The 24865-nt window shown below is 56.9% G+C and overlaps 9 protein-coding genes across 9 annotated transcripts; 7 read left to right on the top strand and 2 right to left on the bottom strand.

Moving 5' to 3' along the window:
- Positions 1-437: 437 nt before the first annotated feature.
- On the top strand, positions 438-5449 carry LTHEOB_4299 (Six-hairpin glycosidase-like protein; the record flags this gene model as incomplete). Its single annotated transcript, XM_035513317.1, has 6 exons — positions 438-648; positions 716-1976; positions 2900-3120; positions 3185-3946; positions 4152-4308; positions 4357-5449. The coding sequence occupies 6 exons, from the start codon at positions 438-440 to the stop codon at positions 5447-5449; spliced, it is 3705 nt and encodes a 1234-aa protein (XP_035375003.1).
- Positions 5450-7234: 1785 nt separating this feature from the next.
- LTHEOB_4298 (Major allergen alt) lies at positions 7235-7672 on the top strand (the record flags this gene model as incomplete). The annotated part of the gene is made up of 2 exons (XM_035513316.1): positions 7235-7482; positions 7564-7672. The coding sequence occupies 2 exons, from the start codon at positions 7235-7237 to the stop codon at positions 7670-7672; spliced, it is 357 nt and encodes a 118-aa protein (XP_035375002.1).
- A 1816-nt stretch (positions 7673-9488) lies between these two features.
- On the top strand, positions 9489-10014 carry LTHEOB_4297 (Crotonase core; the record flags this gene model as incomplete). The annotated part of the gene is made up of 2 exons (XM_035513315.1): positions 9489-9823; positions 9885-10014. The coding sequence occupies 2 exons, from the start codon at positions 9489-9491 to the stop codon at positions 10012-10014; spliced, it is 465 nt and encodes a 154-aa protein (XP_035375001.1).
- Positions 10015-10177: 163 nt separating this feature from the next.
- On the bottom strand, positions 10178-10925 carry LTHEOB_4296 (uncharacterized protein; the record flags this gene model as incomplete). Its single annotated transcript, XM_035513314.1, has 2 exons — positions 10178-10695; positions 10757-10925. 2 exons carry the CDS (start codon positions 10923-10925, stop codon positions 10178-10180), a joined length of 687 nt encoding a protein of 228 aa, XP_035375000.1.
- A 937-nt stretch (positions 10926-11862) lies between these two features.
- LTHEOB_4295 (uncharacterized protein) lies at positions 11863-12305 on the top strand (the record flags this gene model as incomplete). The annotated part of the gene is made up of 2 exons (XM_035513313.1): positions 11863-12061; positions 12115-12305. 2 exons carry the CDS (start codon positions 11863-11865, stop codon positions 12303-12305), a joined length of 390 nt encoding a protein of 129 aa, XP_035374999.1.
- A 1411-nt stretch (positions 12306-13716) lies between these two features.
- Positions 13717-15216, top strand: LTHEOB_4294 (Mannan endo-alpha-mannosidase dcw1; the record flags this gene model as incomplete). Its single annotated transcript, XM_035513312.1, has 3 exons — positions 13717-13798; positions 13854-14557; positions 14620-15216. The coding sequence occupies 3 exons, from the start codon at positions 13717-13719 to the stop codon at positions 15214-15216; spliced, it is 1383 nt and encodes a 460-aa protein (XP_035374998.1).
- Positions 15217-16588: 1372 nt separating this feature from the next.
- LTHEOB_4293 (Aldehyde dehydrogenase) lies at positions 16589-18247 on the top strand (the record flags this gene model as incomplete). The annotated part of the gene is made up of 4 exons (XM_035513311.1): positions 16589-16645; positions 16711-16780; positions 16835-17274; positions 17342-18247. 4 exons carry the CDS (start codon positions 16589-16591, stop codon positions 18245-18247), a joined length of 1473 nt encoding a protein of 490 aa, XP_035374997.1.
- A 1014-nt stretch (positions 18248-19261) lies between these two features.
- LTHEOB_4292 (Cytochrome p450 protein) lies at positions 19262-21243 on the top strand (the record flags this gene model as incomplete). Its single annotated transcript, XM_035513310.1, has 3 exons — positions 19262-20147; positions 20296-20521; positions 20649-21243. 3 exons carry the CDS (start codon positions 19262-19264, stop codon positions 21241-21243), a joined length of 1707 nt encoding a protein of 568 aa, XP_035374996.1.
- Positions 21244-23030: 1787 nt separating this feature from the next.
- LTHEOB_4291 (Short-chain dehydrogenase/reductase SDR) lies at positions 23031-24273 on the bottom strand (the record flags this gene model as incomplete). The annotated part of the gene is made up of 4 exons (XM_035513309.1): positions 23031-23170; positions 23223-23357; positions 23430-24122; positions 24168-24273. The coding sequence occupies 4 exons, from the start codon at positions 24271-24273 to the stop codon at positions 23031-23033; spliced, it is 1074 nt and encodes a 357-aa protein (XP_035374995.1).
- Positions 24274-24865: the final 592 nt, after the last annotated feature.

Raw genomic sequence — 24865 nt, 5'->3', positions numbered from 1 at the left:
AGGTGCTGGCGTTACCAAGTAGCGTACAAGAAGTTACAAAATTTCCACTCTTCTTGAAAAGAAACCACTGAGCTTCGTGTTAAGTCTGCCCCAAACGATGGACTGGGTTTGAAACTTCGGCTTACTTTCATGAGGTTCCGCCTGGCCTTGGTATGTCTGACCAACAAAAACCGTGCTCTCGGATTGATTGGTGACATGAATGCAACCTGTCGGGCAATTGGCTGCCTGGTATGCAGCTCGTATATGTGCAGTGGCTCGCATTCACCCACCATGACGCGGCTGTGCTTTTCGAGCTCATCTTTAGCCTATGCATATCCTGAGATGCAACCTTCACAATCACATCTGATTACTTTCCCCGGTGTGCTTACCGCATCCTGAAGAAGGATTTGCCAGTTGCGCACCTTTGGTTTTGCAGCTCGACTGCTCCACAAATTGGAATGGCAGACAACATGTCAACGGACTCGACACTCGTCGATGAGGATGACCTGTTTGAACAGGAAAGAAACATTTTACGGTTCATCGGCGCCGAGCCACTCGCGCCGAATTCGATATTCATCATCCTTTTGGGAAATACGGGCACGGGAAAGAGCAGATTTGCCTCGAGCTGCTCCGGCAAGCCGCTGAAAATCGGACATGGCCTGAAATCCTGTAAGCAGCAATCGAAGGCTCGCAGGAAAAAAAAAGACCTTTCTGATATGAAAAAAAAATTCCACAGGCACAGAGGACATCTCCATCGTCTCCCTCAAGCTACACCAATCCACCGTCTACCTCATCGACACGCCGGGTTTTGACGACACGTCGCGGCCCGACATCGCGACGCTGCGCACCATCTCGACCTACCTCGCCCTCTCGCACGCCAACAGCGTCGCCCTCTCGGCCGTCCTCATCCTGCACCGCATCAGCGACACGCGCGTCTCCGGGTCGTCGGCGCGCAGCATCGCGCTGCTCAAAGCCCTCTGCGGGCGCCGCGCCTACCCGGCCACGGCGCTCGTGACGACCATGTGGTCGCGCCGCGGCGGCGGCGGCGTCGACCACGACCACGACCACGCGCAGCAGGTAGCAAGAGAAAAGGAGCTACACAGCGACGCCGCCTTCTTCGCGGACCTCGTCGCGGCTGGCGCGCAGACGTTCCGCCACGACGAGTTTAATCCCGGCGGCGGGCCCGCGCGGCAGCAGCAGCAGGACGATGAGGACGAGGACGAGGAGGAGCGCGACGCCGCCCGCGCCATCCTGTCCAGCGTCGTCGAAAACGTTCGCAGGCGGCAGCAGCAGCAACATCAGCAGCAGCCGCGCCTGATCACGCTGGCCATCCAGCGCGAGCTCGCGACGCCGACGCACCTGGCCACGTCGGTGCCGCTGCTCGCCACGGCCGCCGGCGCCGTGCTCGCCGCGCACCTGGACCGCGTCGAGGCGTCGCTGGCGCGCGAGCGCGCGTCGCTGGCGGATGATGATGATGATGATGATGATGCGGAGACGATGAGGGCGCTAGTGGGCGACAATCGCCAGCGCGTGTGGGCGTGCCGCGCGCAGAGAGATGCGCTGCGTCGCGGAGTCATGGAGCTCGACGACGCCGAGCGCGCGAGGCTGCTCGGGCGCGTCGACGACATTGACGTGACGGCCGCGGCGGCGGCGGATGCCCGGCTCGAGGCGCGGCTGGCGGCGTGCCGGAGGCGGATCCGCGATATCGAGGAGGCTACTACTACCGCCACCGCCGCCGCCGCCAGTCCTGGATGGCCCGGGGAGGGGAACGGTGGTGATGGTGGCCGTGGTCGTGTGGGACGGACCGCCGTGGCTGGCGGCGTTATGGTGGATGAGAATACTCATCAAGTCTTCTTGCTGCACCAGAAGATCCAGGAGCTCGAGCAGCAGAAGCGGCTCAAGAAGCATTACCGCAGGAAAGCTAGGGACGCGGTGATTTCGGGCATGGCCAGTGGGACGGTGTCTGCGGCGGCTGGAGCAGGTGGGTCCGTGATTTTGTGCGTGCAAGTCTTTTTTTTTTTTTTTTTGCTGACGAAGGTCCATCTAGCACTGGCAGCAGCAGGTGTGGGATGCGTAGTGTGTTAATAGGTGCTCGCGGAATCGCTTACACACATACCGATTGAACATCGTTTGGCCAGCAAAAAGGGAACCGAGCTGGGTACCGTAGGAAAACAGTGGTTATTCTTGACAAGTATTATTGCTCGCCGTGGTCAGGTATGTACAATCTCTGTTTGAAGCCGAAAGTGTTTGATAGATATCGCACAAAAGAAGCTCGGTATGCTGTAACGGTAGGCTCCTTCTTCTAGGCTTCGGAGTTGCTCAGCAGGTCGGACGGACCGTAGGGTTTACCTTAAAGGGATAAGAGGTGGGTAACGATGATTAGACAAGGGGAGTCGATGTATAGTAAGCCGGTTACCTCTGAGCTAATAGGTTTGGATTAGAACTTTAAGTTGACTCAAGTGTCCCGCCAAGAAATTTATCTACATACCTTAGAAAACTGGTTACAATCTAGCATTGCTCTTAATTAAGAGTGTAGGTGTATAATTGAATGCGACAATGTAAGTAGCTTGCCAAAATGTCAGGCTTTTTGTGGCGATCGACAGCGTGCTAAGTAACCCCGCGGCATTCCTTCCCCGCACTTGCCAGCAAACAAGAGCTCGGGGTGGGGCCGCATTAAGCTCTGCCCCCCTTGCATGACCGGTGCCTGCTGATATATGCACGCCAACCGGCTCTTCCGCATCCTGCAAGCCTCCGCCTGACGCAACTTCCAGACACGGCCTAACATTCCTGCAATAAATTCTGCAGACATATCCTGCAACGTTACAGTGGCATCCAGGCGGCTGTATGTACGTCATTGCGGATCTGCATCGCTCGGCGCGCTCGGTCTCCATGCCACTGCAGCAGGATTAACCATGTCTAGGAAGAAGCTTCCGATAGCTGCTGCAACCGGCCACGCGCCGGCGGCGGCTCCTCACGCGCGCTCATGGATCATTGCCATCCTCGCCCTCTTCCTCCTTTTGTCCCTCTACACCGACCTCCCTATCCTCCTCGCCATGAAGCTCCGCGACCTCACATCTTCCGTGTTCTCCGCCGCTCTCTGCGCTGGCGTGACCACCGCACAAAACAACAGCAATGCAACCCGTACATAAACCGGCCCCACCACCCACCACCGTCCAACCCAACTAACTCCTCCTCTTCCCCACAGTCCTCCCCTTCATCCTCCGCCCCCTCCCCCTCGGCTCGATCAAGCCCACGGGCTGGCTCCGCTCCACCCTCGCCCTCTCCGCCGCCGGGCTGGCCGGCCACGAGCACGACTTCTACCCGTACGTCGCATCGAGCAGCTGGACGGGCGGGTCCGCCGAGTACAGCGGGCTGAACGAAGGCTTCCCGTACTGGCTGAACGGGCTGGTACCGCTCGCCTACGCGCTCGACGACGCGCGACTAAAGGACCAAGTCAGCGACGCGGTGCAGGCCGTCCTCGCACGGCAAGCATCCGACGGCTGGCTCGGGCCCGAGACAGGCGATGCGCGGAACCTCTGGGCGCGGTACCCGTTGCTGCTCGGGCTGGTGCAGCTGGTGGAGGCGGATCCGGGGGCGTGGGAGGCGCAGGTGCTGAATGCGACGTGGCGGTTTGTCGGGTTGATGGGGGAGATGTTGAGGGATGGGTCGCGGGGGTATTTGTGGCGGGAGGGGGAGGATGAATTGACGGAGGAGGAGTTTACGTGGGGGCGGGTGAGGGTGCAGGATTTGTTGATCGTGTTGCAGTGGTTGTGGGAGAGGGAGAGCACGACGGAGGCGGGGAGGGAGGAGTTGGCGGGGTCGATGCGCATTTTGATTGATGGGTCGATTAACTGGGCGGATTGGTGGCAGGAGGGTGTTTTCATTAAGGGGGATCTGAATTTCCTGGATACAGAGCCCTCGAATGGGCCGCGTTATCCGTACGAGCATGGCGTCAATGCTGGGCAAGGTGAGTTTCGAGATTCGTTTCCTTTTAGTGCCTGTATCCGCGGTGCTGGCTATGCAAAAGTCCGATTTCTCGGGTTTTGGTCAGCCCTGTTTCCGGGATTTATCAGACAGATCTGGGGGTGCAGTAGTCCAAGTACCCTTCCAAGTCCTAATCATTTTGTTTTATGGCGAATCCCTCCAACTCTCATGTACTAAACCTTGAACAGGTCTCAAAGCACTTGCAGTCTTTAGACGATTTACGCATAATGACAGCCTTGTGGAAATTACCCACCGAGGAGTAGATTGGACTTTTAAGTATCATTCTGCTGCCCATGGAGGACTTCTAGCAGATGAGCGGCTTGCTGGATTGGCGCCGTTCTATGGGTAAGACAACATGCTCGTAACGCCAATCCTCCGCTGATGACAGGCCAGCTCCGAGACCTGCACCCTGGTTGAGACCATATACTCCTTGAGCTATCTATACCAAACCCTAGGCACAAACGACTACGCCGATCTTGCCGAGACAATTGCCTTCAACGCCTTACCAGCCCAAATGTCTCCCAACTGGTGGGGCCGCCAGTACGTAGGCCAGCCAAACCAGGGATTCTCAACCGAACTATCCCAGAACCCCTTCTACAACGTCCGCGAATCGGGCATCCTCTACAGCGTCGAAGCAAACTACCCCTGCTGCACCGTCAACCACCCACAAGGCCTACCCAAATTCCTCTCCAACTCCTTCGCCCGCGTCGGCGACAACGAAATCGCCCACATGCTCCTCAGCCCAGCCAACCTCTCCACCACCATCGCCAGCGGCAAAATCACCATCGCCTGCCAGACGCACTACCCCTTCTCCAACGTCCTCAAGTACACCGTCCATTCCGACTCCGCCACCACCCTCCACCTCCGCGTCCCCGCCTGGTCCCCCGCCTCATCCACCACCATCACCGTCAACGGCTCGTCCGCCGCAAAGCCCGTCTCCCCCGACCCGGATACTGGCCTCCACGCCGTCACCCTGCCCGCCGGCACGACCCACCTCACCTACACCCTCTCCCCAGCCCTGACGACGACCCCGCGCGCCAACGACACGTTCACCGTCCGCTACGGCGCGCTGCTCTTCGCCCTGAGCGTGCCGTCCACCAACAGCTCCGCGCACCCGCCGCAGTCCTACAACGATCCCAACACCAAACTGGCCAACGCGCCGCCGCTCGCCGTCGACTGGCGCCTCGACAACGCGAGTGCGTGGAGCGTCGCGCTCGATCCGGGGAGTTTGGTGTTGAGGAGCAGTAGTCTGGATGACGACGAGGCGCTGGCCGACCCGGTTTTTGCGCCGGGGGCGCCGCCGGTGTGGGTGGAGGCGAGGGGGTGCGAGATTGAGGGGTGGGGACTGTATCGCGGGGTGATGGGCGTGCCGCCGGTGAAGGAGAGGAGGAGGTGTGTGGGGAGCGTCAAGACGTATCGGTTGGAGCCCGTCGGGGCGGCGAAGTTGAGGGTATTGGATTTGCCGGTCATTGAGTTGGGGGAGTGAGTGGGTGGGGGTGTGTGTGTGTGGGTGAATGGGTAAGTGGGTGAATGGTTGAATGGGTAAGTGGGTAAGAGAGTGTGAGTGGGTGAGTGAATTCGGGGTGTGGCGCGGGGATTTCGGGGATTTCGGACAATATAGGCGGGTTTGCTATGTCGGTTCGTCTATTGGCTACAGATGGCCCTACTAGTCATCTCATTTAGTGAATTGTGGGATAGACTCGACTTCCTTTTGGTGAGGCCGTGCTCGAATAGTAGGAGAAAACTAGTGATGGAGCTGCTTTCTCCCTTCTTACTGCGGGCTGTAGCCTCCGACTGGATGTTCTTGCTGTAGGGAGAGGTAAAAATCAACCACAGAAGCTCGTGAATGTCCATACTGTACGTTTTTGTTGTGCCATGTCTCCTTAATTCTCTACGGCGGGGCTGAAACGTCGGCCAGCTCATTCGTAGGCCCGATTAACGGCGTGCTCGGGGTAACCTACCTTACTGGCCAATGTAGTATAGTAGTCCGTATTCTGGACGGTGAAAACCTGAACCTCAGGAATTTCGCAACCTGACTGGAGGCTTGCTGCTTGCCACACCGACGACGAGTCCTCTTGTCCGGTGAAGTCCCATCTCAACAACCCAGCGCCGCGCTCACGGTTCGCATGACACCACACACCTGTCCGTTCACCTCGTACAGCAGCGGTGACACTGCCTGTTTGCAACTTGTCACAGTGTGATGTGTCTAATGAGATGCAGCTTTGATTTTATGCTGGCCAAGACCCTTGTGGCTGCTGTTCACGCCCGCTTCTTCACCAGTGTCGATCTTTCCTTATGGGGTCGGGGGGTGGCGTCAAGACGGTCCGGTCTTCGGCCCTGAGGATCGCATTGTATCCCCTGCATACACACCATGGCCATAGGGCTGTGTATCTGGCCCGATAGGTGGAGAAGATGTGCAATTTAAATGTCTCATAGGGTTTACGTTGAGATTGGCGGGGCTCGAAGCGTTTAACAAGGCTGAAACGCACCTTTCCATCCTGTTCTAGAATGTCGTCAGTAGGATTGAGACAGAGTTGAATCGATTGGACGAGGCTGAACGTCGACTTGAATTCAATGTCGTGACTTTCTTTGATGTTTATGTTACATTCGCTGCAGGCACATCTCTTCAGATAATAGCACATGGATTGAATTAGTAGCGAACTGTGCATTGAACATCGTATCCCTCGCCTCACCCAGTGCCAGACACCAAAAGCAAGGGTATACGGATCCAAAGTGGAGCATTGGCGTTCACACCGCCGACACTTGACTTCTATCCGCATTACAGTCTGTTTAACCATTTGTGACGTAGGGAGGAGTTTCGCAGTACGAACTTTCACTGCTCGGTATGAGGCACCCTTACAGATAGCTGCATCAGTTGTCCTCATACAAGTCCACGTATGGTAGAGCGGCGACAAACCCATCCGCTCATCGAGCAGCCCGCCACTTAGCTCTCCAATTAAACCCCACAGGACCGTGCAATCCTGCTGATCAACTCGTATGCTATGAGCAGGCTATGCCCGACCGCTCTTCTCGGCGGTTGCTTGGTAGATCTTCTCCAAGTTCAAGGCGACTCGTGACGCACGGTCACAGTAAGGCTGAGTTTTTGGGATGTCGGCCACTCCGAGATGAGAAACAGGGGCATGACATCCAGAAGTACTTAAAGGCATCGAGACAAGCAGAAGACTCACTCATCACCAACGCAAGCCTTCACTTCCACAACAACAAAAACACAATCGTTGCCTCAACACCACTCTCTCAACCACCAATCAAAATGAAGTTCTTCGCCGCCACCGCCGCCATTGTTGGCCTCGCCTCTGCCGCCACCGTCTCGAAGGCTACCCTCCGTGACAACAACGGCCTCCAGGCCGTCACCCTCACTATCGATGGCGTCCAGTGCTCGGCCACCAGCCCTGCCGCTCTCGGCTCCCGCCAGATTGCTTGCCCCGGCTCTGCCTACTCCTGGCACGTCACCGGCTCCGTCGGTGACTACGAGCTCACCCTCTTCAAGGGCGTCGTCACGTAAGCTCCTTTTATTTTGCTAATCGAATTTAGCCCCTCTTTTCGAAAGTGCATGTGTGCTGACGGGATTGGATACAATAGCGATTCTCCTCAGGCCTATGCCAAGCTCCCCACACACTGCAGCGCTGGTGGTGCTGGCCCTAATGACATGGTCTGCGACCAGAACAGCGACATCACCATTGATATCTAAGCGATGACGAGTGGAGGTGGCTTTTTATGGGACCATGTAAATAACTTATGACCTAATGCTAGTCGCACCCATTGCCAATGTATGCCTACGCAATATACTTGACTCGTGCCACTGTGGATGACAGTCACGACCATTTTTCAAGTGCTTTCAAATAAATAACGTTTGGTCTACATTGTATCGATGATTTAAAAGTGTTTTACTCCAATAAGTAATTTCATTTGACTAATAGCTAAAGATTAAGTACGTAAGCTAACTTAAGTACCGTAAAAACTAATAGCTACGCATTAAGGATATTCTCGTCCAGCGCGATCCACTAGCACACCCCCCGGCACATGCACTGATTTATCTTCGTAGATTTAGCATCTTCTAAATCAATAATCCGCCTTTATTTACCCATATCCCTACCATTTCAAATGTTATAGTATAATACCAGTAGACCTGCCGGTGGACATGCTCGTCAATTGTGCCGGATGAGGAGATATCTTGCTTTTAACCATGGATCGTCAGATTGAAGGAAATTGATATATTTTGCAGGGTCGTTTCTGAAATTTGTAAGAATATTTCAAAATGTAGAAGCTGAATTTCCTTCTAAAGCCCAACCTATTCTATTTCTTATAGCTAATTCGTGCTATGTTGTAGGTTAGTGTCGACTTGGCAATTTAGATCGACTTGAGACGGGAAAAAAGTGGGTCCCGGACCAGCGCCAAAAAGCCAAGAGAGACGTGCATCTATATATTCCGACCAACCAAATCGTATGAATAGATGCAGTGCTCTAGTATATCAGAGAATACGCTGCTTATAAAGCCGTTCGGGTCCGTTGTCTATTCATAGTCTGGCCCGTTTTATTCCACTCGGCTGAAATTTCCGTAACTGACGAGAGAAGCAGTTGTTTCCACCACTTCAGCCTTACCACCCTGATTCAACGTGGACCATGCGCCAACCTAGAATTTTCGCGTTAGAGCTAGTCTGTGCACTCGTGTGCTGGCTGTCCGGCATGATATTAATAATTTGGACAGCTCACTTGGGTATGGCACCTTCAGGAAACAGTACTTCGTCCGCCGCTGTAGAGCGCACTGACATCCAGCAGAGTTGTCCAGCGTCCTTCATCCTCCAATCGGCGATACGGTATCGTATACATGGTGCAACAGTTGACGCTAACATGATGCCCCTTTTCATTGATGCTTCAACATAGTTCCATCACAACTGTATACCCGGTGACATTGGGGTGGAGATGAAGTCGAGACTGCGTGAGACGTCCTTGGCCTTAGAATCCTCTGACTATATCTAAGACAGGACAAACTGCAACACGTAGGGCTGGCGCTTGCCACGTTGCCGAGGAAGCTTCGACAGGGTAGGCTGCTCGCGCCGAACGCCACCCCGTCACGGCTCGGTGGGCTCAACGCTCCACAACCCCAGCTTCTGGCACCATAGTCACACTCGTGCGGCTCGATACGAACGTCCCCCCACCAAATGCGAGAGCTACATATGTCTAGCTTCCTGTATTCGTTGTTTAGTCCGGCATCCACGTCTCTTAGTCTGCTAAGTTTAGCTCTGCGCTGCTCGTCGGGGCCACATTCCGGCCACACTTGAAACGACAACACGGATGAGAGTCCAGACCTCATCGTACCGCCCTCCGTATCCTACATCCTCGACGGCGTGATGCTCCATCAGAGCATCCTCCATACGAGGACGCCAGCAGTATATATACACCTCACCCACCTCTCCTAGCCCTCCACCAACCCATCCAGCAACCAAACCAACCAATCCATCCTCTCGCTCAAACAACCACACACTCGCTCTTCTCCCAACCGCAAGCATGCACTTCACCACCACCACCCTCGCTCTCCTCGCCACCGCCGCCACCGGCGCCCTGGCCGCTCCCTCCGGCCCCGTCGCCACGACCCCCACCCCCAGCCTCTTCGTCAGCGGGCTGAACTGGAACGTTACCGACAGCGGGGTCAACGTGTCGTTCAACGTCAAGGCCGGCTACGACGGCAAGCAGACGTACCACTGCTCGACGACGGGCGGCGCGGGCGGCATCAACGCCAAGTTCACGTGCGACAGTAACGCGGATATCGAGTACCAGTTCGTGGCGGGCGGCGAGAGCTGGCCGACGCAGTGGTTTGAGGTGTTTTGGAAGTTTGCGCCGGGGTGAGTGGAGCAATGAACCCCCCCCCCTTTTGGATGTTGAGGTTGACGATGATGTTTACAGTGTCCTCGCCAACGATGGCAAGACTTACCTCGCCGATGGTGTGAACAGCCTGCCTGATCCGAAGTGCACGCAGGCTTGCTCGGTGGATAGCTTGGTTATGCAGGGACGCACGACTGTTGTTGAGAACTGATCGCGTTGTGCGATACTGCATGATGGGAGGATATGGCACCGCGCAATGTAAATAGTGGGGATTTGGCTTAGTGATTGCTACATAATGTCAAATTACTACAGCTCTGCTGCATTGGAGTTGCATTGGGTGAAGTGATACTCCAGAAAACAATGGAAGAGGACATTTAAACAAGCATGTCCATAAACGCCTTGTTGGCTGCAATGAGTTCCTCTGAGGGCAAGCCCCGGGCTTCAGCAAGGCTGGACACATTGGCCAACCGGAGGAAGCTCTTAATCGTTAGACCATCAGGCAGTACGGTATGCTGGCGTAGGACGCGTTCGTCTGCTGCAGCAGAGTGGTACAAGCCGAGCACCCCAGCCGTGCTGCCGTCGGCGGCGGCGGCGCCCCGGATGATCGTCACGCGGCCGGCATCGCCGCCGAAAAGCTTAATCTTCTCTCTCACCCAGCGGATCGCCATACGCTGGTCTTGCATCCCGATGCTCGCGGAGACATTCCCATCCTGCCGCTCCGACGGCCGCCCGAAATCACCGAACGCACCGAAAGCCCCGAGGCGGTAATTGGCGGAAACGAGGATCGTTGTCGCGTCGGGGCGAAAGCCGCGCGGGAGGAGGAGCCCGTGCTTGAGGAGTTCGAATGGTTGCGCAGCGGGCAGAGTCTTGGAGCCAGATAGGCCTTCTCCACCTGTTTGTACTACTGTCAATTGGGGCCCCCGCAATTGATGGACTGATGAGAGAGGATTTACCGTGTATCCACACTACAACAGGGGCACCCGGCTTTTCCGCTTGCGCGATTCCTTGCCGCGATTCAAAGACAGCCTGGGGCACGAAGACGTCGAGGAAAAGGCAGTCTTCCGTCTCGAAATTATTTGATGGAGTGTCGAAGAACGATGGTGGCGCATTGTACGTGGTCATGGTCGTCCCATTGATGGTGCTGTGCAGAAAGTCATGGCCGGTGTCGTATTCCCAACGAGCTGTTCCTTGAGGACAGATGCGAGAGGGTCGGTCTTCTTGCTGTAGGAAGGCCCTGTTCTCAGCTGGCGGAACTGGTGGTCGGAAGCGAAGATCTCCAAGGGGCGGCGCAGCATATCTGATGTCTGAGAAAGCATAGTAGCCGGCAGCTTGCTGGAGTTGATGATTTAGCGTACAGGCAAGCAGAAAGACCGAAGGTCTTGGGGTTTCATCTAACGTTGAAGCTGGAAGCTTGGTAATTTTCGTAGCCGAGATCGACAATTGGCAAGGAAGTGAAGAGGTACCACAGATAGGATATGCCAAGAAATGGTGCCAGCACGACGGAGCATACTATTGTTTCTGAAGGGCGCAATACAGGAGACATAACGCGTTGTTTCACAAAAAGTGTAGAGTAAAAGTTTAAAAAGAGAGAAGTCTAGATAAGCAAATACAAAGCGGATGAAGCGGCATTCTCGGATGCTTGAAAGAAAAGAGAAGGAACCAATAGGCGATTACGAACACGAATAAGGAAATTCCGCGGAGAGCGGGGTCAATTCACCGAGCCGGAATCGAATACGCGGAATAGATCTATAATGATACCGCAGGAAAAGAAGTAGGGTCAATAGAGAAAGAAGAGAAGTTGCGCCTTAATGACTGTGGTCAAGTTCGGAAAATCGGATTCCGCAGCTGCAGATATCGTAATCAACCCGGTGGGGGCCCCGGACAGCTCGGAATCCGACAGCAATACGTCCGTAGACAGATGCTGTGCGATGACAATCCCCTCTTCTTGTGCGACAGTTAAAGAAAGGTGATTTCGACGGCGGGGAGGCGTTTCTCAGCTCTGGCATCTCGTCAAGCGAAGAAACGACCGAAGACGCACAACCGCGACAATACATCCACCATGGTCAACACCGAACTCCTCTTCAAGACGGCAGCCGCGCTGGACGTCATTTCCATTTTTGGGCATACGTTTATGGGCTTCAAGATAGTCCATCCGGCACTCGGCACCATCCCCACGGCGGCAAGTCGTGACAACAAAGTCGGCCAACGCGGCGCCCAGGGGACGTGGAACTACTTCAACGCGTCGCTGGTGATATCCGGTAAGTTAGTTAGAACAACGCAGTGGATGTTGAGTGCTGATGGCATGTCGCAGCCGCTCAGAACTGGCAGTGGGCGCGCACCGGAGGGCCACAGACGACCGAGGAGATGGTTATGCTTGCTGCCACGGTCATCATGGGATTCGCGAACTCGGTCCGTTATGTGCAGGTGGCCGAATACGCGCCGTTGGCCTGCTTGTTTGTCGCTCCGCTCCTCAGCCTGGTCGCGACGCTGAAGGGCAACTAAGGGCGAGGTGCGAAATTGGGTCCGACAACCGCATATTTCCGCAGAATGCCGCACAACTCATGACTAGGCATAAGCGGTCAATTGATCAACATCCACAATTCTTCTTCTGGTGACTGATGTCGATTGCAACTGAATAATGCCTCATGTCGACCAGTCCACGTGACTTGCTGAGTCATCTTTTCTGATCTTCACAGCTGGCCCATTCGTCCTCAGTCCGTATCGCCGACCCCACCCCCACACTGCCCCAGATGTGCAAGATTCAGCCACATCTACTATTTCTGATCAGATGGCCCAATCGGTCGCACTCGAGGCTAAAGCACGCCAAATTGGTCGCATCGCACGCCGGCAGCGCCGGCGGCTGCCACAAAAAGCCTCACGCCGCCCAGGGGAAGATTGAGCCAAGCTGACCACTCAGCGCTGCGCCCCAAACTTCCGCTATGACCTGCATCCGGGAGCACCCGTGCGGAGGACTACATGTAAATTGGCTGACCACTGCTGATCCTGATCTCTGCTGCTCGGCTACAACGCCGCACAGGAAGACGTACGCCATCTCAGATCATGATCTCGCATCATCCGCTGCAGAGTCCGCACGTGGGTTCTCGACCACGTCTCCCTACTCCGCTGTCCGCGTCATTCGCTATTATTTGGTCTTGGTATGCGGCGCCATTGTCTTGGTACTATTTAGAGGCAGCCCGAGCGCCGCCCTTGGCGTACCTTATCCCGCCTCCGCCCTCCCGAAACCGACTCCCATTTGCTCCCCACCCGCCTGACACTTCATTTGCCCGGTCTTGGCCCGCCGGACACGGCGCTGGATTCGAAACCTCTCCTGAACAACCAGCTGCCTGCGCCACGCTTCCTCGCAATGAAGTGGAGACGTTTGATCTTGGCCGCAGCGGAGGCTTGGCGTCGTCTAGGCAATGCTGCCGTGGACAAGCCCGCCGCGCAGCATCGTGGGTCAAACGCCTGTCGTGTCTCGTATCCTTCACCGCGAGGCTAGAGTGGTAGCGCCAACGGGTGCGGCGCGGGAGGGCCCTTTTAACACGTCTGGTCGTGTCTCTGGTTTCGTATCGTCGTATGAAGGAGCTCTCTGCTTTCCTCGGCAGCTTGGCAACACCGCGCTCTTACCTCCTTTAGCGAAGACGGCGCTTGGTCCATCATTCATGTCGCCGACTCTATAATCGAGCTACCGGCACTTCTCCTGCACGCTCAACTCTTGGCCGTTTGGTCACGTCCGCTCCTTTTTCGAACCTTGAACTACTCCAGCTCACCCACAGTCACTCACTTGCAGATATTACTTCTTGCAACGGCCTTACCACCCACCATTTTGGATTGCAGTGCATCCTGAACCATTCCTTGATAATTTAATTCTTCTGAAGCGGACGCCAGTAGCGTTCGCCTCTTGCTTTTGAAAATGAAATTTTACCCCGCCGCGCTTTCTCTCCTACTGGCATCACCTGCCGCACATGCCATCGACATCGACTGGACAAGTAACGGTAGGACCAACGTTGGTTTCCGTAAACAGGCAAACGGCTGACAAGGAACCCCCAGATGCCATCAAGGCAGCAATGAAGCCCATCGCCAAGGGCATGACGGACTGGTACCACGGATACCGGGTGGGCGACGTGCCCGGAAACTTGCCAGATCCCTACCATTGGTGGCAGTGCGGCGCCATGTTCGGCGCCCTCATCGACTACTGGCACTACACGGGCGACGACCAATACAACGAGTGGGTGCAGCAGGGCATGATCCACCAGATCGGCGACAACGCCGACTACATGCCGGCCAACCAGTCGAAATCGCTCGGAAACGACGACCAGGGCTTCTGGGGCATGGCGGCCATGTCGGCCGCCGAGAGCAAGTTCCCGGACCCGCCGGAAGGGCAGCCCGGCTGGCTCGCGCTGGCGCAGGCCGTCTACACGACGCAGTACCTGCGCTGGGACACGTCGACGTGCGGTGGTGGTTTGCGCTGGCAGATTTACAGCTTCAACGCCGGTTATACGTATAAGAATACGATTACGCAGGGCTGTTTCTTCAACGTCGCGTCACGCTTGGCCAGGTACACGGGCAACCAGACGTACGCGGAGCAGGCCGAGAAGGCGTGGAACTGGATCCAGAACCTCGGTTTGGTGAATGCCGAATACCACTTCTACGACGGCTCCGACTCGACCATCAACTGCACCAAATTCGACCGCACCCAATGGACCTACAACGCCGGCATCTTCCTCCACGGCGCCGCCACCATGTGGAATGTCGTAAGTATCCACATCACCACATTCTCGCATATAAAATGGTTATACTAACATCCACCCCACAGACCGCCGAAGCCGACGGCAACGAAGACAACATCTGGAAAGAGCGCGTAACCGGCATCATCGGCGGCCTCTCCGTCTTCTTCGCCTCGGACTCGAAAATCATGGTCGAGACGGCCTGCGAAACCGGCAACACGTGCAACATCGACCAGCGCACCTTCAAGGCCTACCTCGCGCGCTGGATGGCCGCCGCCATCAAAGTCGCCCCCTGGTCCGCCGACCTCATGGCCCCCTACCTCGAAGCCTCGCGCGAGGCCGCCGCCCTCGCCTGCAACGACAAGGGCGACGGCACGGCTGAATGCTCCCTGCGCTGGACGATGAGCGGGTTCGATGGGTCGAGTAGCGTTGGTCTGGGAGAGAATATGGCCGCGCTCGAGATGATTGGGACGGCGCTGGTGGATGAGGTTGCCGGCCCGGTCACGAATTCGACGGGCGGTACGAGTCAGGGTGATCCGGATGCCGGGTTGGCCAGTCCGTTTACGCCGACGGAGGATGTGGAGCCCGTCGATACGGCGGATCGGGTGGGTGCGGCGATTATTACGATTTTCTTGATGGGCGGCATGCTGGGTGGCGCGTACTGGATGATGGCGTCGGAGATGTGAAGAAGCATTTGCCGTTCTTTTTTCGGGCGATGGCGTAGGGAGGCGGCGTTTTTTGGTGTTTTCATCACTCACTGGCCGGAGTGCGACGGACGCCACTGCCGGGCTTGTCTTTCTCATGGCACTATCTTCTCGATATGATGATCTTCGAGTTCTCCCCCGTTCTGCCTTCTTGGTTAGTTTCCTTGCCGGTTTTCACGGGAGCCTTGGCGGCTGATGTTGGGCAGATATACCCACTTATACAGCGATTTTGAGTCAAAATGTTTTTATTCCAGAGAGCTCTGCTCTACGCAAAGTATCGGCATATTCTCATGGGTTCTCTTGTGTGAATCGTATCCAATCATCGGTATCTTCGGCTGGTTTCAGCTTTGGCATTGTCAGCGAATTTATATTCACATGGGCTGACCAACATCAATATTGAACCACGATGCTCCGTTAATAAGCGAATAACCATCTTACATGCGTGTGACTTTGCACTCAAATCTCCGCTTTTTGGAATAATCGGATCAAGATGTACAGCCGGCAGGCCGGGATGATTTCTGGAGACACTGGTTTCAAATGAGAACGATCACGCCAGTAGAATGCTTAGCTTGCCTTGGAACTTGCTTATTGTCACATCTTACGCTGATCATTCAGGATGTCACACAGATTTGCAGCACATACCTATTGTGGCCTTTCTTTGCTAGTCGTCGGGTAGCATATTCGTGATAACCAAGTAGGGTGTGTTGCTTACCTGCGCTAGCGCTTATGTAAGAAGTTTGTGAATTTAAGTATCAAACACAGCCGGCGAATCCTCCCGTCCGCCCAAGCTTCGATCATCGGCCAGGGTGCTCAAGACATCCTTCTTACACATTCCAAATAGGTGCTCGCCGACGCGCAAAACGGTCGCACGAAATAGAAGAAAAGTCCAGCAATTACATCTCTTAGCGCGGACTTAAGACGGCGAGAACGGACAAATTATCTGGGCGCCAAGGCCTTTCGGTCCACAAAATACCAGGTACATGAACCACTCCGATTGAACAACAGGCGTGGATGAGGTTCAGGTCTCACACCAGCAGGAGCTGCTGGATGGCCATTGGTGTTTCCGGCGGCGGCTGTCTCATGCTTACTCGACAGGTCTGGTAGAGAGGCAAGCCTCATGCTCGTCTCGTCAGCTCTTCCTGCAGGATGTTACTCGTAAAGCAGCCGGTGTGGGGTTGGCCAGCCGATGTTCGGCCCTTGAGATACCCGTTCCGTCGTGGGGCTCACCTCCGAATGTCACAGGTAACCCCGCTAACGTGGTGCTTAAATTGGAAGCTGCTCTGGGAGCTCCCACCGTGCCGCAACGCAATCCAAACCTCAACTCCCCTCAGCTCTACTCAATTCAATCCCCAAGATGGCGAGCAATGGCGCCCCAGAGAAGATTGAGACCCGTCTCTTCATAAACGGCAAGGTAGGAACTCTGGCCTTCTGCCCCACCAACGTGACCTCCTCCCCACTGACAGCCTCTCGCCCCAGTTCGTCGAATCCTCAGACAAGAAGACATTCCCTCTCTACGCGCCCTCGACCCGCGAGCACGTCGCCGATGGTAAGCTTCCCCCCACCCAACCCTCTCTCCCAACAGCAATCTCACACCTTTCAGTCTTCGAAGCCACCGTCGCCGACACCAACGCCGCCGTCGCCGCCGCGAAGGCCGCCCAACCCGCCTGGGCCGCCCTCTCGCCGACGGAGCGCGGCGTGCCGATGAAAAAGCTCGCGGCGCTCCTCCGCGACCCCGTGCACCACGCGCGCATGGCGTACCTGGAGGCCGTCAGCATGGGGCGGCCGCTGGCCATGTACCACGACGGCGCGCACTGCGCGACCAAGTTCGAGACGTTCGCGACGACGGGCTGGGACGCGCAGGGCACCACCAGCCTGAACACACCGGGCGTGCTGGCCATGACGTTCCGCCAGCCGTACGGGGTTGCGGCGGCGATCATTCCGTGGAATGGCCCCGCGGTTTTTGTGGGCGAGAAGGTGGCGCCGATGGTGGCGGCGGGGAATGCGGTGGTGGTGAAGAGTAGTGAGAAGGCGCCGTTGACGGTGGGTTTGTTCGTTCTTTCTGTTTGGGGATCTAAAGAGGAACGGGATGCTGACGAGTGAGTGACAGACGGCATACATCTCGACGCTGATCGACCAGGCCGGCTTCCCGCCGGGCGTCATCAACGTGCTGCACGGCCACGGCCCGGTCTCAGGCGCGACGCTGTCGTCGCACATGGACGTGCGCGTCATCTCGTTCACGGGCTCGGGCCGCACGGGGCGGCTCATCTGCGAAGCGGCAGCCAAATCCAACCTCAAGAACGTGCACCTCGAGCTGGGCGGCAAGTCGCCGTCGCTGATCTTCGACGACGCCGACCTCGACCGCGCCGCCGCCGAGACGCAGTTCAGCATGTCGATGAACACGGGCCAGGTCTGCATGGCCAACAGCCGCATCCTCGTGCAGGACACCGTCGCCGACGCCTTCAAGCAGAAGTTCCGCGACAGCTTTGCGGCGGTCCGCGTCGGCGCGTCGACCGACGACGGCGTGCAGATGGGCCCGCTCGCCGACGAGGTGCAGTTCAAGACCGTCACGAATTACATCCAGCTGGCCAAGGAGGCCGGCGGCAAGCTGCTGCTCGACGCCGACGCGCAGCTGCCCAGCGATGCTAAGGACAAGGGCTTCTTCGTCGGCCCGCACATCTTCACCGACTTGCCCGAGGACTCGCGCCCCGCGCGCGAGGAGATCTTCGGCCCCGTCGTCGTCATCGGCGTCTTCAAGACGGAGGAGGAGGCGGTCAGGCGCGCTAATGATACCGAGTATGGTCTGTACGCGTCCGTCTATACCAAGGACGTTAGCCGTGCCATCCGCGTGGCTAAGGCCCTCGAGAGCGGCACCGTTGGCGTCAATTGCACGAGCCCGACTATCGTGCATGACATGCCGTTTGGCGGGTACAAGGCTAGCGGGCTCGGGAGGGAGGGCATTCACCACAGCTTGAACAACTTTTTGGAGGAGAAGACGGTTGTTGTGCGGATTTGAGCGGCGTGTGGGGTGTCATGAGGTGGAACGGACAGGTCACTATTGCTGCTCGGGCAGAATTTATGAGATCACGAGGAGGTTTTTGGGTTCAGCTATGACATGTAAAGGAAACAAAGAAGAAGATGCCCGATCTGGAAATGTGTCGTTGGTGGCGCACTGACTCGGCTGTTGTTTCTTCCCCGCATTGATCGGCCCTAGGGCTGGGGAGAGGCAGGTTTCTGCTTGTCAGAAATTTCTGACTGCATCTGCTTACGACCCGATCATCTCCCACGACTCCGGCTGGGCAAACGTGTAGCATCTGAGACAACAAGTGCGTTGTCCGCGCGTTCCACCCCCTCGGCAGTTGGAAATTAAGCTGCAGGATAGCGGACGTTTCACGTCTCTACCAGACGATCAATAAGGATTCTAATTATGGCGCGTCGCGTGCGGCTGGGCAGGGGTGCCAGGATTCTCGCACTGTCGCTTCATTTGTCATTGGCCGCCGCCGCTACTTCCAATTGGACGAATGGGATCGCTGCCGTTCGATCGTATAAAGCCTATATGTTTGGGCTGTCACCTTTTTCTGAGTGCGCAATCAGACCCCTTCCTGACGCCCACGAGGCCTTAGCGAGGACGTTTACCTTGATATTACCTAGGGCCGACCTATCAAGGTATTTCGCCCCACGCTGCGGGCCGCAAGTGGAGTAGTACGGCATTAGCATCCACATATCCTCGCGACACTTTCCGCTCCTACCGCTTCAAGACTCTATCTCCACTGTCAGCAAGCAGGCCGCCAATGGGCCTCCCCTCCTACGCATTGTCTCTGTCAATCTTCGTGCAAACTCCCTCGGCTTGTCACTTTCTCCCCTGCAATCACGCTGCATTGCGCATTGGCCTCGGAAGAAGGGGCCCCCGCCGCTGTAACAGAGAGCCCAACATGGGTGCCAGATAAGTATTAAAGAGGCACGATCTTCTCAATCTTTACTTTCCTGCACCTCCCCCAGCTAACTGCCTTTGCCTCTCTTCGCAGCCGCAATGGCAGAATCAGAATCACCACTTTACGCCTACGGCGCCGCCGCCGTCCTGGGCGTGGTCTCGCACATCGGCTACTTCAACCGGTCCGAGCACCACCTCCACGGCACCCGCTACCTCCAGCTCTTCCTCCTCACCTACGCCACCGCCGTCTTCGTCCTCTCCCGGACGGCTTCTCCCACCTCTTTTGATTTCCACACCCTCGCCCTGGCGGCCCGCTCCGCCGCCGCCCTCGCCGCCAGCTTCCTCGCCGGCCTCTACACCTCGCTGCTGACCTACCGCCTCACCCCGCTGCACCCTCTGCACCGCTTCCCCGGGCCCGTCCTCGCGCGGGCCACCTCGCTGTGGCTGCCCTTCAACGTGTGGCACAAGTTCACACCCACCTCTTCTGCGACGTCGCACACCATCCCGCAAGCCTTCAAAACCCTCACCGCCCTCCACGCCACCCACGGGCCCTACGTCCGCGTCGGCACCGCCGAGCTCTCCATCGCCGACCCGGCCGCCGTCCCGCTCATCTACGGCGGCACCAGCACCTGCAGCAAGGCGGCGTGGTACGACAACGACGCGCCGCTGACGAGCATGCAGACGAGTCGCGATAGGGGTTACCACGATGCGCGGCGCAGGGTGTGGGCGAAGGCGTTTGCGGAGAGGGCGGTGAGGGGGTTTGAGGGGAGGGTGCAGAGGTTTGTGGGGGAGTTGGTTGAGAGGATTGGAGAGATGGGGGAGGGGGGCAAGAAGGAGGTTGATGCAAGGAAGTGGTTTGGGTGGTTCGCGTACGATGTTATGGGCGAACTGGCGTTTGGGAGGGAGTTTGGGATGGTGAGGGGGGGAAAGGAGCATTGGGCGATTGGGTTGTTGAATGAGGGGATGATGCCGTTGGGGTTGTTGTGTGAGTCTCTCTTCTCCTCTCCTCTTTCTCTATTTTGCTTGGCCAGGCTCAGTGGGGGTTTGGAAGTGTTGGTTGTTCGCGCTTCTTGGCCTGCTGACGGCATGGGTGAGATTGATTTTTTGTGCTGACGGGAAGTTTGATTTGACAGTGCCGCCGTGGGCGTTCCGCATCTTGGCTGCCATCCCTGGCGCCGCCGCCGACTACTGGAAGTTCATCACGTACTGCGCGGGCCAGCTGGACCAGCGTATGAGGACAGCACCCGAGGATCCTGACATCTTGTCGTCGCTCATCGAGCCCGTCAAGGACAGGGAGCTTACGCCGGGCGAGCTCACGATGCTACAGGCCGACTCGAGGCTGATCATCGTTGCCGGAAGGTGAGCACCCTCACACCCTTTCTCAACCACCCACCGTCACTTCCCCCTCCCTGTCCCACCGCCCCCTCTCCGTCCACCTCAACCACCCTCTCCCCACCAACGACCAACCCGCTAACCGCAACCCCAGCGACACCACCTCCAGCACCCTCACCCACATCTTCTACCACCTCGCCGCCACCCCCCACCACCAAACCACGCTCCTCGCTGAACTCCGCCCGCACATCCAACCCGACGGCACCATCCCCCACCGCGCCATCCAAGACCTGCCGCACCTCAACGGCACCATCAACGAAGCCCTCCGCCTGCACCCGCCCGTCCCGTCCGCCATCCAGCGCCTCACGCCCCCCTCCGGCCTCACGCTGCCCAACGGCACGCACATCCCGGGCAACACGGTCGTCTGGTGCCCGTCGTACGTCGTCGGCCGCAGCGCCGACGCGTACGTCGAGCCGGAGACATTCTGCCCGGAACGGTGGTACGCGGAGAGCAAGAAGGGGTGGGTGCGGAACGAGAAGGCGTTTGCGCCGTTCAGCCTCGGGCCGTACGGGTGTATTGGGAGGCCGTTGGCGTTGATGGAGTTGCGGTTGGTGATCGCGCGGGTGTTGGCGGTGTTTGAGGTGGGGTTGGCGGAGGGGGAGGATGGGCGGGCGTTGTTGGAGGGGAGTAGGGATCATTTTACGCTCGAGTGTGGGGCGTTGAGGTTGTGTTTTAGGGAGAGGGTGTGAGTGTGTCTGTGTGTGTGGTTTTTTCTGGATGCGTGGGTGGATGTGTGTGTTGTCAGCGTTCGTCAATCCCAAAGTTGTTTTCGGTGTGCGCTTTATACCTCATTCTTTTGGAATGGTACTTTGGTCCGGTTCGTTATCGCCTTGGGTTTACTCGGTAGGAAAGCGTTGGAAACGGTCACAGATACTGTCGATTTGATGGGATCCAGAGCCAGCGGAGGAATTGTTTTTGCAGGAGCCTAAAGTATCGGTTTAAGCGGATGATCAACAATACTTAGTATAGTAGTTAAACTTCATTGAAGAAGGAAAGAGTTTGCTTCAAATGTTGACAATCGCCCGGGTGAATCTGTCGTTTGCGAAGTCCAGCTTCAATTACTGTCTACGCTGTCAGAAGAACGAGAGCCACCCTTTCTCCTGTTTCCTCTAAGAGTGAATGTGATAGAAGTAGAAGTACGTCACCGCATTCTTCCTGACTCGTGGTATCATCCCGTATTGCTCTCCACGTCAAGCTCTCGTCTTTGAATCTTATTTCGATAGCCGTGCCCAACTTGGTCCAACTCCACGACAAACAATGCGAAAGACGCAAACCATGGAGCATCACTCGGGTATCGCAGGCCAGCAACCTAGACTTGTTTGCATGTGCCGCAAAGGATGTGACCGCAGTTGGTGCACTGATTTGTATAGGCGCCCTGGTGTTCGGCCCAGCACTTACAGCACGTCTATCTCATGCCAAGTCAGTAAGGAAGCTACACGAGATACCGGATGTCTGTGTACTGACCCATGAGCCGGGCGTGTGGGCATCGACCGGTATGCTGCATGCTGCACCGCCACCGCGACCCTGTCCATTTCTGCGGATGTTATTGGACGCAGTTCTGCGTTCCGATTCGTTGGTGGTGAGAGTCATGGTTGATGGGGCGTCCTTGGTTGTGATCACTGTCTGTACGTGTATCGGTGGCCGCCTGGAGGAGTGAAAGATATGGGCAAAGCAGATGGCTCTCCTTTTCAGTTACTTGTCCTTACAACTCTGTTCGGCCGAGCTTCTGGATTGTGAGGGATGTGTTTTGCGTGCTGGATTAGCTTTTAGGTTTTTTTGTGGGGTTTTCCCGGTTTGGGGTGGTCGATGTTGCAAAATGCTTTATTTGAGACGGTGCTTGTTGTGTTTGTCAGGACAAATGGCGAGGAGCAAGCAGAGGTACAACTGAGATGACCTGAGGTAAGGACAAGGCTCATTAAATGATTGGCGGCGTTTCATCGTTCTGATTGTTAAATATTGTCTCGGCACGGGCCAATTCACGATACAACGATGACGAGCGTTGGACTAGCACGATAGAGATGCTAGGCCGTGCGTTGGGCGTTTTCAGTTTCCATTATTGACCCGAGCTTAAGACCGTTATACGGCAACACCGAAGGTCTCCTGACCACAGCTCGGCCGAAAAGTAGCAGGTACTTACGAATTCGATGAACCAAACGGGTGGTTTCGCAGTTTTGGGTGGGGAATGCCGAGCCAATTGGATGGGAATGTGTACGAAACAAGTAGGTTCCAATATCCAACAGGCGTAAGGCTTCGAATCCAATTTCCAGCAGAGACGTTAACCCTGCAAGGCACATGGTGAGACACGAGCCGGCCAATCAGGCCCGTGCTGGCCCTGGAGCCCGATAATCCTGCCGCGTCGGCACTTCGGTGATAATATCTTATCGTCTTGGGGGGCATGTGATGGTTTCATTTCCTTAGTTTTGGGTATTTCGTAGATATGGCGTCAGTCTGGCCACCCACCCGCCTATCTACCACTTCAAAGCTTCGATAAGGGATCAAACTTCTCGTGAACCAATTCCTCACTCAGGCTCCAAAGCTTTTCTGCAATCTCAGGATCTGTCGCGTACGCCGGCGGTTCGAAGTACTGGCAGTCGGAGAGAAAAGTACCCGACGGTTCTGCTAGCGCGTCAGCCCATCGGAATCGCCATAAACACGAAAAATAACTCACCATTCAGCGCAGGGTCGAAGGCCGCGACGACAATGGTCGAAGCTCCCTCATCCGGACTCTTCCAATCCTTCGCCGTCGACGCAATCGTCGCGTAGCCCTCATCGTTCAAGTCCCTACTCAAATTCGTCCAGATGCCTGTATATAAAACCGCGTCAGCCAAACTCTTGGCCTCACCAGCCGAAATTAACGAGAAGGGATGTCACTCACTTCCAGGATGCACCGCGAACGCCAGCACACCCCTCCCCTTCAACCGCTCCGTCAAGCCCACCGCAAACAGCACATTCGCCGTCTTGCTCTGCCCGTACGCCACGAACCCGCGATACCCGTCCTCGCTCGCCGTGATGAAGCCCTTCGGCACCTTATCATCGGGCGGCCCGCGCTCCTCGGGCGGCACCTCCTTGCCCTCGACGTTGTAGTCATGAAACCGCACCGGCGACAGCCTCAACCCCAAACTCGACACATTCACCACCCTTGCCGACGCCACGCTCCCATGCCCATCCGCAGCCGCCGCCACCACCCCGGCCGCGGCGAGCAATTTCGGCGCCAGCAGGTTCGTCAGCAAGAAGGGGCCGAGGTGGTTCGTCGCGAACTGCGCCTCGACGCCGTCGGGCGACGTGCGGCGCGTCTGCGTCACCATGCCCGCGTTGTTGACCAGCACGTCCAGCCGCGGCACCGCCGCCGATATCTGCGCCGCCGCCCGCCGCACGGAATCCTGTGACAGCAGGTCGACCTGCACCGTCATGACGGCCGTCGCCGGCCGGATCGACCGGATCTCCGCGGCGACTTCGTCGAGCCGGCTGCGCGTGCGGGAGGCGAGGATGAGGAGGGCGGGCCCCTGCGCGGCGATGGCGAGGGCGAGGGCTTCGCCGATGCTGGTGCGGGAGACGCCGGTTATGAGGACTGGTGTGGGTCGGGGTTAGCGGTTGCGTGCGCGTGGGAAGGGACGGGGACAGGGGAGAGGCGGACTGTAGCGGTCTTTGATTTGGCTGCTGAAGGCGCGCGCGGCGTCGGTGGCCTTCGTCCGTACGCCCCAGTCCGGATGGGACGTCATGGTGTCGTTGGATGCGCGGCGGCGTCACTTCAGGAGCGTTTGCGCGCAAACTGTATGGCTGGGCGGGCGAGGTGAGTATTCATAGCAATGCGCATTGCTGAGGCATCGCAGATATGCGACGGGGATGGCCCGCCACCGAAAAGTTTATCGCGTGAAGACCTGCCCAAGTGGTTCGTCCGGTCCGATCACGAAACCTTCTTGCGACGTCGGCCGTCTATGCGATTGCTCCTCACTTTAGCCTTCGGATCACACCACCGGCGCTCATCCTCGAATAGCTCTGACGTCTCGTGTGGCGTCCGCTGTGGCTTGGAGTGCTCCGGAGGGAATACGACACTTCCAGCCACGGTCTCCACCAGCAATATCTATGCAATGAGAAGTGAGATACGGATGCTGACCAACCCACAGCAGTGTCGGCACCATAAATCCGAAGAAACCGTTGAACGCAGAGGAGGAGCTTTGCGACCGTTTGTGGCGCTGGTGCGGGGTTTCGAGCTAAGTGGGGTACTCCGAGGCCCTGTACCCCAGATTTATGTTATAACACCCCCTTGCATTAGGCTCGGCAATTATCTCGCTGCTGTAGAGCCGGATGTAC

The sequence above is a fragment of the Lasiodiplodia theobromae genome (assembly GCF_012971845.1).
Source record: "Lasiodiplodia theobromae strain AM2As chromosome Unknown scaffold_11, whole genome shotgun sequence".
NCBI lineage: Eukaryota > Fungi > Ascomycota > Dothideomycetes > Botryosphaeriales > Botryosphaeriaceae > Lasiodiplodia > Lasiodiplodia theobromae.
Note: the sequence above shows the minus strand (reverse complement) of the source record. Positions and strands in the feature narration are given on the sequence as shown.